Here is a 14,307-nt window from a genome sequence, read left to right on the forward strand (position 1 = left end):
TGCCAGTTCTTAACTGCCTCTTCTGATACTCTCAACTGAATAATTCCATTTGAATCCCCTGTCACTCAAGGTTCTCAGACCAGATTACAGCATTAACCATTTACGGTCCATCACAATGGCTTGAAGTCCTTTCCGGAACACTTTATGGCTGTGATGCAAATTTAGAGATTAACTCTAAATTATCCAGAGGTTAACTGGATCACCAAGTGTGCTCATGTAGAAGTTTGGGGATAATTCTACACAGTTGGGATAGTCTTTACTGAGTTGTAGTGCCATCTGAAGCAAAATCTAAGCCCAGTGACTTCAATGGATTTAGGAGGATATAACTCTGTTTAGGATGGAACTATTTGAGTCTTCTAGTGCAAAACCCAGAATTAGGATTGCCTGCCAGTGGCTGACACTTGGTAGGAGTTCAGGGGGGCAGGGACAGCCTTGCTTTGTACAGAATGCAGTAGTGAGAGTCCTGTCAGGAGTCAGCTGCTTGAAACACATAACACCAGTGCTTTTGTCACCTATCTTCTTCAAAAGTCCGATTATAACCTTCAAAGCCCTTCATAGCATGGGGCCCTCATACCATTCAGACTGCATCTCTGAATAAATTCCCCTGCACCAGCAGCATTCCTGAGACAGCCTTCACCTAGGTTTGGCCACAGTCTGGTCACGGGCATTCCCTGTTGATAGGGCCATTGCTTTAGAATGGCCTCTCAGAGTGGGTGTAGTGGGGGCCTTCTCTAGCCACTATAAAGAAGGTTATAAGCATTCAGCAAATAACCAAACAATGCTGATCTAGCCCCTCTGCAGCGGCTGACAGTGACACAGTTTGTGGCATCGTTATCAAGCTTCTCATTCTTGATATCTCTTCACCGCCTAGCAAAATCCACCACAATGCAATTTACCACGTGATTACCATGTGATAACGCATCTACCAGATGACAGAGTTAGACTGTTGCAGCAAAATAAAACAGAAATCCAGTGAGATCTTGAACACGAACATCATTTATTCCAACATGAGCTTTCATGAGTTGGAGTCCATTTCATTAGATCCCAAACTGTAGTTACCCCTCACATTTTAAAGGGTCAATACTAAGTGCATGAATGTTACCTATGAAATGGAAATAGTTAAATCACAATGTTTTGATTTTATCAAAAGTGTTTTATAGTAAAAGTGCTTTATAGTAAAAGAGCTCAGTCCTACATCAGTCTCAGACAAAGTGGACACTCCCCAACCCAACGATCTCCGGTATTGAATAAGTTCATTTAGCCTGGGACACTGAGGAGAGTTTGGCTGGCTGTCTGGTGTACTGTTCGCCTAGTGCACCAGCAGACAGGCTGCCTGGCTTACTGGAGGTGGTGTCAGGCTGGGCCTTGGAGTTCCCTAGACATAGTCCTGGGAGACTTCAACCTCCATGCCAATGAAACCCAGAATTAGGATTGCCTGCCAGTGGCTGACACTTGGTAGGAGTTCAGGGGGGCAGGGACAGCCTTGCTTTGTACAGAATGCAGTAGTGAGAGTCCTGTCAGGAGTCAGCTGCTTGAAACACATAACACCAGTGCTTTTGTCACCTATCTTCTTCAAAAGTCCGATTATAACCTTCAAAGCCCTTCATAGCATGGGGCCCTCATACCATTCAGACTGCATCTCTGAATAAATTCCCCTGTACCAGCAGCATTCCTCAGACAGCCTTCAACTAGGTTTGGCCACAGTCTGGTCATGGACATTCCCTGTTGATAGGGCCATTGCTTTAGAATGGCCTCTCAGAGTGGGTGTAGTGGGGGCCTTCTCTAGCCACAGTCAGGAGGCGTTCAAGACTGTTCTGTTCCAGAAGACATTTGAGGGTAATCTGTTTTAGCTGTATTAAGTTTCTCTGTACTGTCTTTTACTTCTGAATAGTAGTTCTTCTTTGTCTAACATACACTAAAATTAGTGAAGACAGACCATTCATACAAGTTCCAGTTCTTAAAGCAGTAATTGAGGGATGAGGAAGATATAGCGGTGGGCGAAGGTGTTATAAGAGAAGGGAACAGAGATATGGTCATGCTCAATCCCCTTCTAACCTTATTCCCATTCCGAGACACACTAGTGGTGGGGCTAGGTCAAAAAACTGTTCTCTGTCACTGATATTGTACCATGCCAGGTCTATTAATAATGACCACCACACTGCAGAGTGATTTTGCAGTGCAGGATGAAATGGAAATAGTTAAATCACAATGTTTTGATTTTATCAAAAGTGTTTTATAGTAAAAGTGCTTTATAGTAAAAGAGCTCAGTCCTACATCAGTCTCAGACAAAGTGGACACTCCCCAACCCAACGATCTCCGGTATTGAATATGTTCATTTAGCCTGGGACACTGAGGAGAGTTTGGCTGTCTGTCTGGTGTACTGTTCGCCTAGTGCACCAGCAGACAGGCTGCCTGGCTTACTGGAGGTGGTGTCAGGCTGGGCCTTGGAGTTCCCTAGACATAGTCCTGGGAGACTTCAACCTCCATGCCAATGCCAAGGACCTAGTGTCTTTCATGGCACCACTGGGTCTCTCCCAGACTGTATCAGGTCCCATGCATCAAGCAGGCCACACACTGGATTTGATCTTAGAATGTGGGGTCCCACAAGGGGCAGTCCTCTTCCAATTGCTCTTTAACATCTATATGTGCCCCCTTGCCCACCTGGCTTGGAGTTTTGGGCTGGGTTGTCATTAATACGCAATGACACCCAGCTATATCTGCTGATGAGTGCCTGACTGGATACTGCCCCAGTCATGTTGGCCATGGGACTAGAGGCTGTGGTGAGATGGCTGAAACAGAGCTGGCTGAAACTTAATCCATTGAGGATGGAAGTCCTGTGGCTGGGTAAAAGAGGGCCAGTATGGGAGGCCAGCTCCTGGCTCTTGATGCCTTGCCATTGACATCTGCACTAACCATCAAGAGCTTGGGTGTGGTCTTACAGGCCTCCCTGTCAATGGAGGCACAGGTCATGATTGTAACTAGGCTGGCATTTTTTCATCCACACCAGGCTAGATTGCTGGCACCCTAATTATCTCACCAAGACCTAGTCAAAGTGATCCATGCAGTGGTCACCTCTAGACTAGATTACTGTAACTTGCTCTACGCAGGGCTACCCTTACACCTGATCCTGAAAATGCAATTGGTGCAGAATGCAGTGGCCTGGGTTCTCACAGGTACACCGTTGAGAGCACATATTCAACTGGTGCACTGCCAGCTGCACTGACTCCAATTTGAGTATTGGAACAGATTTAAGGTTTTGGTGTTGACATTCAAAGCCCTAAATGGTCTGGGACCAGTGTATCTACGGGACTGCCTCTCCTGATATGTTCCTCAAAGAGCATTACACTCAGCTAATGACAACCAGCTAGGGTTCCCCAGCCTGAAAACCATCTGACTGACCGTGACCAGGGACAGGGCATTTTTGGCTCTGGCCCCTACCTGGTGGAACTCTATGTTTAGTGAGACCTCGGCCCTGCAGGATCTGAAACAATTCCTCAGGGCCTGTAAGACAGACATATTTCACCAGGCATATGGGCAGGGATAGTGACAACAAAGAACACTGACCTCTGTTCTTCTGGTTCTGTTCCCTCTCATTTACCCCTTTGACTGTTACCATCTGCAATGCTTTGATTTTATTAAGCACCACTGTTGATGAAATTATTATTTTAATATTCACCAATGGGACACTACTAACATATTAACCCGTTTGAAGAAAGAAGTTTGACAACACTCAAGAAGAAAAAGAAGAAAAGATTTATATTACTAACAGATTAATTTACTAGTTAAAACATCACTCAGCTTTCTCTTGATCCCACTATATACCCTCCCCCTTTCTAATTAAGCGAAATATCTTTACTTTTTAGGAGAGGGAATAAAGCTTTTAAATAAAATAAAAAAAAGAATGTGGGGTCCCACAAGGGGCAGTCCTCTTCCCATTGCTCTTTAACATCTATATGTGCCCCCTTGCCCAGCTGGCTTTGAGTTTTGGGCTGGGTTGTCATTAATACACAATGACACCCAGCTATATCTGTTGATGAGTGCCCGACTGGATACTGCCCCAGTCATGTTGGCCATGGGACTGGAGGCTGTGGTGAGATGGCTGAAACAGAGCTGGCTGAAATTTAATCCATTGAGGATGGAGAGGATGGAAGTCCTGTGGCTGGGTCAAAGAGGGCCAGTATGGGAGGCCAGCTCCTGGCTCTTAATGCCTTGCCATTGACATCTGCACTAACCATCAAGAGCTTGGGTGTGGTCTTACAGGCCTCCCTGTCAATGGAGGCACAGGTCATGATTGTAACTAGCCTGGCATTTTTTCATCCACACCAAGCTAGATTGCTGGCACCCTAATTATCTCATCAAGACCTAGTCAAAGTGATCCATGCAGTGGTCACCTCTAGACTAGATTACTGTAACTTGCTCTACGCAGGGCTACCCTTACACCTGATCCTGAAAATGCAATTGGTGCAGAATGCAGTGGCCTGGGTTCTCACAGGTACACCGTTGAGAGCACATATTCAACTGGTGCACTGCCAGCTGCACTGACTCCAATTTGAGTATTGGAACAGATTTAAGGTTTTGGTGTTGACATTCAAAGCCCTAAATGGTCTGGGACCAGTGTATCTACGGGACTGCCTCTCCTGATATGTTCCTCAAAGAGCATTACACTCAGCTAATGACAACCAGCTAGGGTTCCCCAGCCTGAAAACCATCTGACTGACCATGACCAGGGACAGGGCATTTTTGGCTCTGGCCCCTACCAGGTGGAACTCTTATGTTTAGTGAGACATCGGCCCTGCGGGATCTGAAACAATTCCGCAGGGCCTGTAAGACAGAGATATTTCACCAGGCATATGGGCAGGGATAGTGACAACAAAGAACACTGACCTCTGTTCTTCTGGTTCTGTTCCCTCTCATTTACCCCTTTGACTGTTACCATCTGCAATGCTTTGATTTTATTAAGCACCACTGTTGATGAAATTATTATTTTAATATTGTAAAGTTAAGCTCTTAACTATATATTATGATGTACTCCGCACTGAGACCTGCTGTGCAGGGAAGGGTGGGTTAGAAATTGAATGGATGGGTGGGTAGATAGGTAGGTAGATAGGTAGGGAGGGTTTAACTTGTAATGTCTGTCCTGCAGTTTGTGCTGTTTTGTTAGCTGCTTTGAGTTTGCAGAGATGAGGCAAAGTATAAGTATTTTAAATAAATAAATGTTTGTAGCTGTCTCACCTTCGGCCTAAAATCAGGGTGGTTCTAGCTGCTTTCAGTTATACAATCAACTGTTTTACCCTGCTCTCTGGACCTAGATTGCTTTTAGGGCAACCACATAGCTGTGGAGAATGTCATTTTAAAAGTCTGTGGGGCTCTGATTCTGCTCAAAACCATGATGTGGGGGAAAGATAAGTTCCTGCCTCCCCCCCCTTCTCCTGAGATGAAAAGACCTTGGGGAAGAGTTATCTGCCATAGTTTGGAGCTGCTGTGTAGTACTCCGTACACGTAAAATTCCCAAATGGGGCAACGAACTCCCCGCCTGGGGCTGTAGATCCCGAACCTCAGATCTAACTTGTTGAAATACATCTTCTGTAGTTTGGCCCAGAGTCCATGCTCTCACCTTGCCATTTCCTCCAGGGGAACTGATTAATGTAGACTGAAAACAGTTGCAAAAAGTGGGCCCCTGTGAGACTTGTGTGTGTGGGGGAACCCATTCTCTCACTGAGACTCATAGGCGTAATCTTCGTGGGGGCGGCGGGGCTTCAGCCCCCGCCGAAATTTTCAGGAAAGTGCTCAGCCTCCCCCGGGAGCCACCCTTGCTCCTAGCACAGCGAGACTGTGGTGGCTCCTGGGCTGTGTGGCCACCACTGCTAGGCCCAGGCCAGTGAGGCTTCCAGGCTCTGCCACCAGGCCCAGCAGGGCTCCTGGTCTGTGCCACCAGGTCCAGTGCTGCTATTGGGCTGCACTGCTGCCGCTGGGTCCAGCGCAGCTTCCAGGCGCAGCCACTGCTGCAACTGGGCACAGTGCAGCTCCTGGATTCTAAAGAAGACTACTGGGTGTGTTTTACTTCCCAGGGGATTTAAATCCCCCCTGTATTTGTTTAAATTTTCAGATTTTCCTGTACACTAGGGGAATTCTCCAAGTTCGCAGGAAAAAATTTTGAGCCTCCATATAGCCCTGATCCTTGGAGTTAGCTATCCACAGATGTTATTAGAATATAATAGTGGTTATTAGAATATAAGACAAATGGGAGCCCTGCAAAACCTGTGTGTGTGTGGGAAAATCCCATATCCCCACCACTGCTGAATCAGTGAGGCTCCAGACCCCACCATCCAACACTGAGACTGGCAGCCGGTGTCCGGAGCAGCTGCCTGTATCTGCCATTGTGGTGCCCAGGCCCACAGCGACTGCTGGCATCCTCTTCTGCACCTGGGCCTGCAGTGTGTGCCAGCATCCTCCGCCATCAGGCCTACAGCGGGCTGCCTCCAGGCCCAGAGCAGCAGCTGATGTGCTACTCTGCTGCTGTGCTCAGCTGTAGCGCTTTCCCGAAGTGCGTTGTCTGAGCATGTGCAGACAACGCAATTGTATTTGGGGGGACACCTTGGAGGTTGGCCCTATGTGTCATATTTAGGTTGTGTTTATGGATGCTACTAAAGTTTATAAGCTTGCTGGTTTTATAGAATTTGCTTCCCCTTGTAAATTGAACATTTGAAATGTTATTGTTGTGTCATTTCTGTTTTTTTGGCTTGAACCTTTCTGTAAAAGGTGAACATTGTCCAGTACTATTTGTGTCAAGACACTGTATATATACATTATACATATAAATGACAGACGTTAAAATGTGTAAAAGAAACAAATTAATCAATATTAGCAATGGTAATAGGGTGAACTGAAACCATTCACAATGACAACATACAGAAACAAAAAGAAACAAAAGAGGTCATACTTGTTTATCTGTAATTAAGTTCCTTTAGAAACTACAACCCCCCCCCAAGACCTGCCCCTGTTTCTAATAATTATTTAAAGATACTTCTGCCCATTTTACTTACGGAGTAGGTATTCAGAACTGTCATGATCATAGTCATTGTCTTCAGGGAAGTGGTTGATTTGAAAACAGTGTCCTTTATATATTCCTGGAAAGAAATAAAAGGAAACAGATTAGAACATGCTCAGAGGAAGCCTTTTTGATGGTCTTTGTGTAGCTAACATGAAACAAGCGTCCCTTGGTGCATAATTCTCTCATCCTCTGACAAAAAAAAAATCAGGTTGGTCAAGCTCGCACAAAATGTGCCAGGGACCCTGGGTGTCTCTTTGACATATGCTGAATTAGTCCAAGCTGTTATAGTTGCTGAGAAACACAGGAACTACCAAGTTCCATAGAAAATCATCAATATGCATCCATCAGCAATGGAATGCTTAACAGTCTCCTTTGCAGGCTCAAAGGCCCAGATCTATACATTTTGTCTTCCTGGGGCCTCTCAATATGCTCCTCACACCAAAAACACCAAGACCAATTTTCAGGCTACAGGAGGAACAGAGTTGGAAAGGTGTATATAGAAGGAACTGGAGAGCAGGAGATGAAAGGGGGGTGGAGAGTGGGGGAGAGAAGACAGGAATAAAGGGTGTTACCAGGAACAGGGTGAACCAAGGCTAATATCTCTTCTTCCTCTTTCTCCGTTTCCCTAGGCCTCTAAAAATAGCATGCCAGTTCCTAAACTCCCCAGTTCAGAACCTTGTGAGAATTTAGGACCTGGCACGCACAGCTTTCTGTGCTACTTTTATAGAGGCGGGAGTGGTGATGGTGGTGGTGAGCAGAAAGGTGGGAGAGAAGAGAGAGTGAATAGAGAAGGAGGGACTTTGACATTAACTTGGAATAACGAGTGGAAAAAAACTATGCAGGGAAAAACTAAGCTGGTTCCCCCCTCTTAATGTTAAAACTTGATCTGGCAACCAGACTTGGGGATTAAAAACTGGCCCAAATGCCCAAATTTCACAAAGGTGGCAATCTTAACTCATTAAAGAAACCCTCTTGAATCCTTGTCCACCTCTCTCTGAGCAGCCCCATTCCCACCTTACTCCGCTGAAGAATGGAACTGAGACCAAATCAAAGCAAATATTCGGCCTAATTAACAAGGGCATTTCAGGGGGCCTGTGGAAATGGTAAAAGGTGCTGATTTACTTCAAGGGTATTTGTTTTTTTACATGACCTAGCTCATAACTTTTTATATCAAAAGAAGCAGATGTTAACAGTGAATAGTACTGGCTACATCTGTCAGTTTCAACTTTGTTGGAATCCTACCCTGTGCCTGGTTTGGCACCTGTACCCTGACTGAGCGGTTGTGAAGCTGAAGACTGATTGTTGGGGAGTTCTGGAGGGAGTCATCCCAGGGGTGAGGGTCTCTGACCAATTTGCAGGCTTTCCGCAAGGGGTTCTGGTATGGTGATGGGTAATGGGGATGGGGAAATGAGGCAGTGCAGCTGCTGAACAGACACATCAGTCACAAGAAGGAACATGGCACATAAAGGCACATGTGTACATAAGTCCCAGGTAATGTGTTTACATAAGGGTCACTCTGAGTGCTTGAGTCCTGGTGGCCACCAAGAAGGTCCAATCTACCCTGACAAGGCATTTTGGGTTCCTCATTGGAACTCCACTGCACCAGACAGGCATTGCACATCATGAGTGATTCTCCCCAGAAGCCCTGCTGGATGGGGGGCTGCTGGGGGGGGAATCCCTGTCCTTTGAGAAGTGGCCTGGCCACCCACTCCTCTCTCCTAATCTTTGTTAAAAATAGAAAATAAATTAATATAAAATCACCTTTCCTAAAAATGGGTGTTATTTTTCAACCAGACTTCTACAGCTAAAAATAGAGACAGCAATTCGCAACCTCCCCCCCCCCCATGCCTGAGGGAGGTGTTGGTGGGAAATATATAGTGGCCACCCTAAAACAACCTGGAGGCAAAGTCACTAACATTTTCCGTACCTTGGAAGTCGTGATCAACTACGACTCTGGGACTGCTGGGGCCAGGAATCTGCCCATTGGTGGCTTCAGAAGCTACAGTGTTTGCCTCTCTTCTGTGCAACCAATAGCAGGGCAGGAACTGGATGTCTCACTGCCTCCGTCTCACCCCAGCCAATCCGTGTGGGCAAGTGGCCCACATGGGCAATAGGTGGGGCATGTTGTCTCCATGGCTGTCCTCAATACCTAAAATGGCATGTGTGTTGCAAGAGCTGATTATGACACATTGGTCCAAACTCATATACCATGTATTTTGCTGTATGTTGCAGAAAGGCAGCAAGGAGTGGTTTTCTTCTCCAAGATGGATTTGCCTGTAGGTCGACTAGCCAGGGCCACAGTGGAATGGGGCCCGCTCCAGCAGGATTGTAAGCACACTGGATCCCCATCAATTCCATGGCTGACCAATCATGCCTCTCCAAGAGCCCCAAAGTGGCATGCTAGCCAAAAAAAACCTGGGTGGCAGGACGGCTCCTGCACCATATGTGTTCTTGTACCAATTTGTGTTCAGTGTGGTCTCTGATCTGCCCCCTGACTCAGGGACCCTCTGACACCCCCCTATGGGGGGTCCCAGCAGCCATTGGTGCATGGCAATGTTGTGGATAGGGATGTACATTCAGTTCGCCTGAACCGAATGCACCGCCGAAAATGGCCCATTCGGGCCCCTTTCGGGCTGCTACAGGCCAATTCAGATTCTCTGATCTGAATCGGCTTGACCCTGAATTGCCGCCGAAATTCGGCGGCAATTCAGTCCCATTATATCCTATGGGCCATTGAAGTCAATGGCGAAAACATAGGGTATATTCTGGGGGCTGGAGGGGAGGAATCCAAACTCGCAGAGTAGCTGCTGGAGCCTCTCCCCAAGATACCCACCAAGTTTCAAGAACACTGAACCAGGGGGTCCAATTCTACAGGCCCCCAAACAGGTTGCCCCCATCCCCTCCATTGTTCTCTATGGTGGGGAAAAAGTAACTCGCTAGCTTGCGAGTTTGGAGCCTCTCCCTCAAACCCCCTCTTCTCCAGCCCCCAGAAGATACCCTATGTTTTCGCCATTGACTTCAACAGCCCATAGGATATAATGGGGCCGAAACTGACATTGGGCTGGCTGAAAGACTCCGAAATCAGCTGGTACTGCCAAAATTGACATGCAGGAGCCTTTCTGCTGGCCGAAATTGATTCTGCCCGATTCGGCTGAATCTGAATAGGGCCGGATTTTTTATTTTATTTTTTTGCACACCCCTAGTTGTGAAGCATGGCACAGACGCAAAGGCTTGGAGACTGCCAGGGGCTGCATGGCACGCTGCCCTTCTGTATGGTGGAGGCAATGGAACTGCTCACCAAATGCCTTCGTGATGACCATGTGTATCTGGTGGTGGCTTGGTTGTAGGCTGCACAGTCTGGCAGTTCATCTTTGGGATATGGTCTCAGCAAATAAGGGAGGAGGAGGTCAACTGGCATGGAGGGAATGACACTCGTCAGGACTGCCCATTGCCCCTCCCCCTCCTCAGACTACTGACCTAGCAGCAATTCTTTGCCTTCTGTCCAGGAGGACAACAGGTGGTTGAGGCCTAATGCTGCAAAGTTCTGCACATCATGGATGCTGCCTGGAAACTTGCCTACAAGATCTGTGAAAATGCTCCTCTGGGGGGAGCAGTGAGGGCAATATGGGTGCAGTCCACAGTACCCACTACATTCAGGAAGCCTGCATTTGCCATGAACCCTGCCCCGATGGGTGCCAGCTACATCTTTTCTGTAGGGGAGCGCACATGTTCTTGCAGGGGCCCCAGCATGACATCCAGGAAGCTTTACAGGAACTGGCTCACCAAGGACTGGAACACTTCAAAAACCTCTGCCATGACCCCTTGGAAGGATCTAGTGGGCAGGAATCTGAGGGAGAACAAGCCCTTATATAGGACAGGGATGACGCGGGGGGCAGAAGCTTGGCCCGGGAGAGCAGGCTCAAGGTCCTCCGTCCAGGTGGAAGCAATCCACACAGGTGCTGTCTGACAGTTACAGCATCCTGATACGTGCCCAGTATTGCTGAGCATGGTCCCTCCTCCTGTGTTACAGTGCCACCCAAATCCTGTCTGTGTGGTTTCTTCCTGAAGCCTAGTGTCCATAATGGGAAGGGCGGGAGTGGAAGGGGAACCAGGGATTTCAAGGCTTTCCATGGTGCTCTGCCCTGCCACTACATTCCCCTGTGTGTGGATGGCATGGCCGTGCCAACATCTGGTAGTGACACTAGCTACTGCCAGCCTAATTGGACCAAGGCTGGGAAGATGCTGCTATATAGGTTGTTAGTGGAATATGCAAGCATAGCCCTTGCAATCACTAGGACCAGCATGGTAATTGCATGTTGTTGTGCCTCCATGTACATGATGGCAGAGCAGGTCTCTGCCCAGGGCCATGCTACCCTGAAGCACTGGAATGATCCAGCCTTCCTCAGAAACATGTGTATGCCCTCATGGCCCAGGATATCCCTTATGAGTGGGCAGTGGCAGAGGGCCTGCCTGGAGCTGACAACATCATGCGGGTGGTGATTCTACCGATGGTGCTGGGTGGCCCCGCATCAAGATGTGCTTCATTCATGGAGCAGTACTCCCCCTGTATCACCTCCCTTACCTCCCATCACATGCTGAGACCTGCCCTTCCCCCTGTGGGTGACTCTCAAAGTGGGGACACCCTTGCGGGGCTGTCAACATAAGGACATGAAGGAGGTGGTGGGATGGCCAGTGCCCCGGGCAGCCAGGAACCAGGGGGGAGGAGGAGGCCTCCACCATCATGGCCACCCCATCTCCCCTGACAGGTCTTCCTCTTCTGAGACCCTGGTGCATGATGAATCTGGCCTCTGCCCCCCTTCTGCCAAAGCACCCACGCTGCTGAGTGCCCCCCCCCGGAAAGGTGAAGTGACTGTGAGTCTGGGTGGTGGGCCTGGAGAAGGGCTCCGAGTTGTCCCTGAACCCCAGGGCCCTTCTCCCTAATGTTTGTAGCTGATGTCGTGGACCATCTCCATTCCTTGAGTCCCATGAGAGGAGCTGCAGCAACTGGTTCGGTCATCCTGCAGATATGGGCATCGTAGGCTCCCTAAGGGCCAGCAGCTGACGGCAAGGCCATACAATGGGTGGACTTGATGTCTTTGGGGAGGGTGGAGGTGAAAGAGGATGGCAGCAGACCCCAGAGCTGGGTGGCACGGACACTGGTGTCTCCAGTGACCCAGGGGTGTTTCCCACAGACATGGAGCCAGCATCCCTGGCTGTGCCCCTTCCCACCCCTGGGCTGTGACGAGTGCTGTGCTATGCCCCCAGGCCTGCGTACCCTTGATTTGTTCTGCCTGCCCTGTCCATCATGGCCCAGCTGTCACAACACAATTCCTGCATAGGACCCTATGGTGTAGTTGCTGGGGATGCTGATGTGGCTGCATCCTTGGAAACTCAGCTACAAACTCTTTTTCCTCAACATTGCACTATAAATCACAGTTCTCAGAAAACATGCATAGGATTGGGCTGCATGGCTCAAAGATGTCCTTTCTTTATCTCACACTGTTGTAAAACAAACAGAAAAGTTCAGTGTAGAAAGGTATAACTGTCTGTGCTGTGCTTTCAGCCAATGAGAACTGTGTATTATGGGTAGTGCTGCACCAATGAAAACAGTATATTCTGGCTTGCATGGGATCAAGCAGAGCTCTGCTGTATCAGCCGAGTGATAATTTGGCTCAGGCTCCTGGGAGTGGTTCCTCCTATAGTCTTCAACCACTGCTCATCTGAGCAGTAATGATGGATCCAGCAGGCTCCAATGAAATGTATGGGTGAGTACTAATTCTTGTACATACAAAATAAAATTTTGCCTGTCATTAAATTTTTTCAGATACAAGTGCTTTTACCCGTGTCTCAATGAGGCCCTCATGTATCATTCATGTAAGAAACAGCGGTACTATGAACACATCCCCAACAGAACTGTGTTACAAATATCTCCTATCAAACTGTTTCATACAACACAGTTTCCAGGAACATATTTATTTATTTAATTACATTTATATCCCGCCCTCCCCGCACGCGGGGTCAGGGCGGCTCACAGTACACCGGTGTAATACAACACCATGGTCAACACAGTCAAGGCACACAGTGCGATAAAAACGAATAAAACATTTTAAAACAGTTAACTACAGTGGGCATGCCCAAGGATCCATTGCGACTAAATGTACACACTTCCTATTGCACAGCATACTGAGTCTAAGAGGGGATGCTATGGCCCAGGTGATCAGTGGCCAGTCAGCCTGACCCAGCGGTACTGCTTTGCAGGTACCGGTTGGTGGTGGTGGTGTGGTGGCGGCGGCGGCTCCTATTCGAAAGCCTGGCGGAAGAGCTCCGTCTTGCAGGCCCTGCGGAACTGTATCCATAGCATTATAGAAAATATTACTGTATTTGATCCCAGGTTTGTTGCCTAAGTTACAGTGGAACAGACCGTTCTGCCACCTTCCCCACTGAAACAGAATTGCTGAATCCAGACCTCTGAACTGAAGCTTCCCAGTTCTTCCTTACTTTTGTTGTAGCCACTTGCTTCCCCCCAAGCACCATTTTCCCTGCTTCAGTCACCCATAGTGGTCATTTCTCTGCACCCAATACCACTTTTTCAGTTTTTAACTTGGTAACTGACAGGTCATGATAGCATTATAATTAGGGCTGCCAAGTCTCGTTGAATCGCGGCGGGGGATCGTCATTCTTTACAGGAGCAAAACCTCAGAGAATGGATACTGTGTAGAAGACCCCATAATGAGGCATCTGTAGTGAAAAAAGGATGATTCTTTGTGTGTTGTCTGCTGCTAACTATTGTAAAACAAAGGGCAGAACAGACTAATAAAACTTTGGCAAGCTGCTAACTACACCAGAAGGGAACTTGTGTAAACCAATATGGAGGGCTATTTCAAAGCATCTGACCTAAGGGGTTACTGAACTACATTTCCCATCATGCATTCCTTTAAAGGTAAAGAACTTATTTTCTGCTCTTAATACAACTGCTTGCTATAAATCCTGCAGGGGCAGTACAGCATCATATGAAACAAAATGCTTCCCAACAAATCTACTGGCAGCTGACCTTGAAAGTAGCTATAGAGAGCCAAGGCTCAAAATCCTCCTTTCAATTTTCTTCTCAAGTAGAAGACAGCTGTCACTCACCCTTGTAGCAGCACAGTATCATGCTGTTTTTCTTCTAGGGAGAACAAGGAAATCCCTGTCCAAGTGCAACTGCCTTGTCACCTCTAGCAAAAACAGTGAGGTACTGTGCTGTCATGAAGGCAAAT

The 14,307-nt window shown here is 47.8% G+C and overlaps 1 protein-coding gene across 1 annotated transcript in view; it reads right to left on the reverse strand.

The window, feature by feature from the left end:
* CACNG4 (calcium channel, voltage-dependent, gamma subunit 4) overlaps positions 1-14,307 on the reverse strand; it is a 112,890-nt gene that overhangs the window by 13,831 nt on the left and 84,752 nt on the right. The window contains exon 2 of the mRNA XM_015408314.1: positions 7,044-7,127. Coding sequence (XP_015263800.1) covers positions 7,044-7,127 — 84 coding nt within the window. The remainder of the gene's footprint in view (positions 1-7,043; positions 7,128-14,307) is intronic.

Source organism: Gekko japonicus, unplaced genomic scaffold, assembly GCF_001447785.1.
Source record: "Gekko japonicus isolate JY-2015 unplaced genomic scaffold, Gekko_japonicus_V1.1 scaffold421, whole genome shotgun sequence".
Lineage (NCBI taxonomy): Eukaryota > Metazoa > Chordata > Lepidosauria > Squamata > Gekkonidae > Gekko > Gekko japonicus.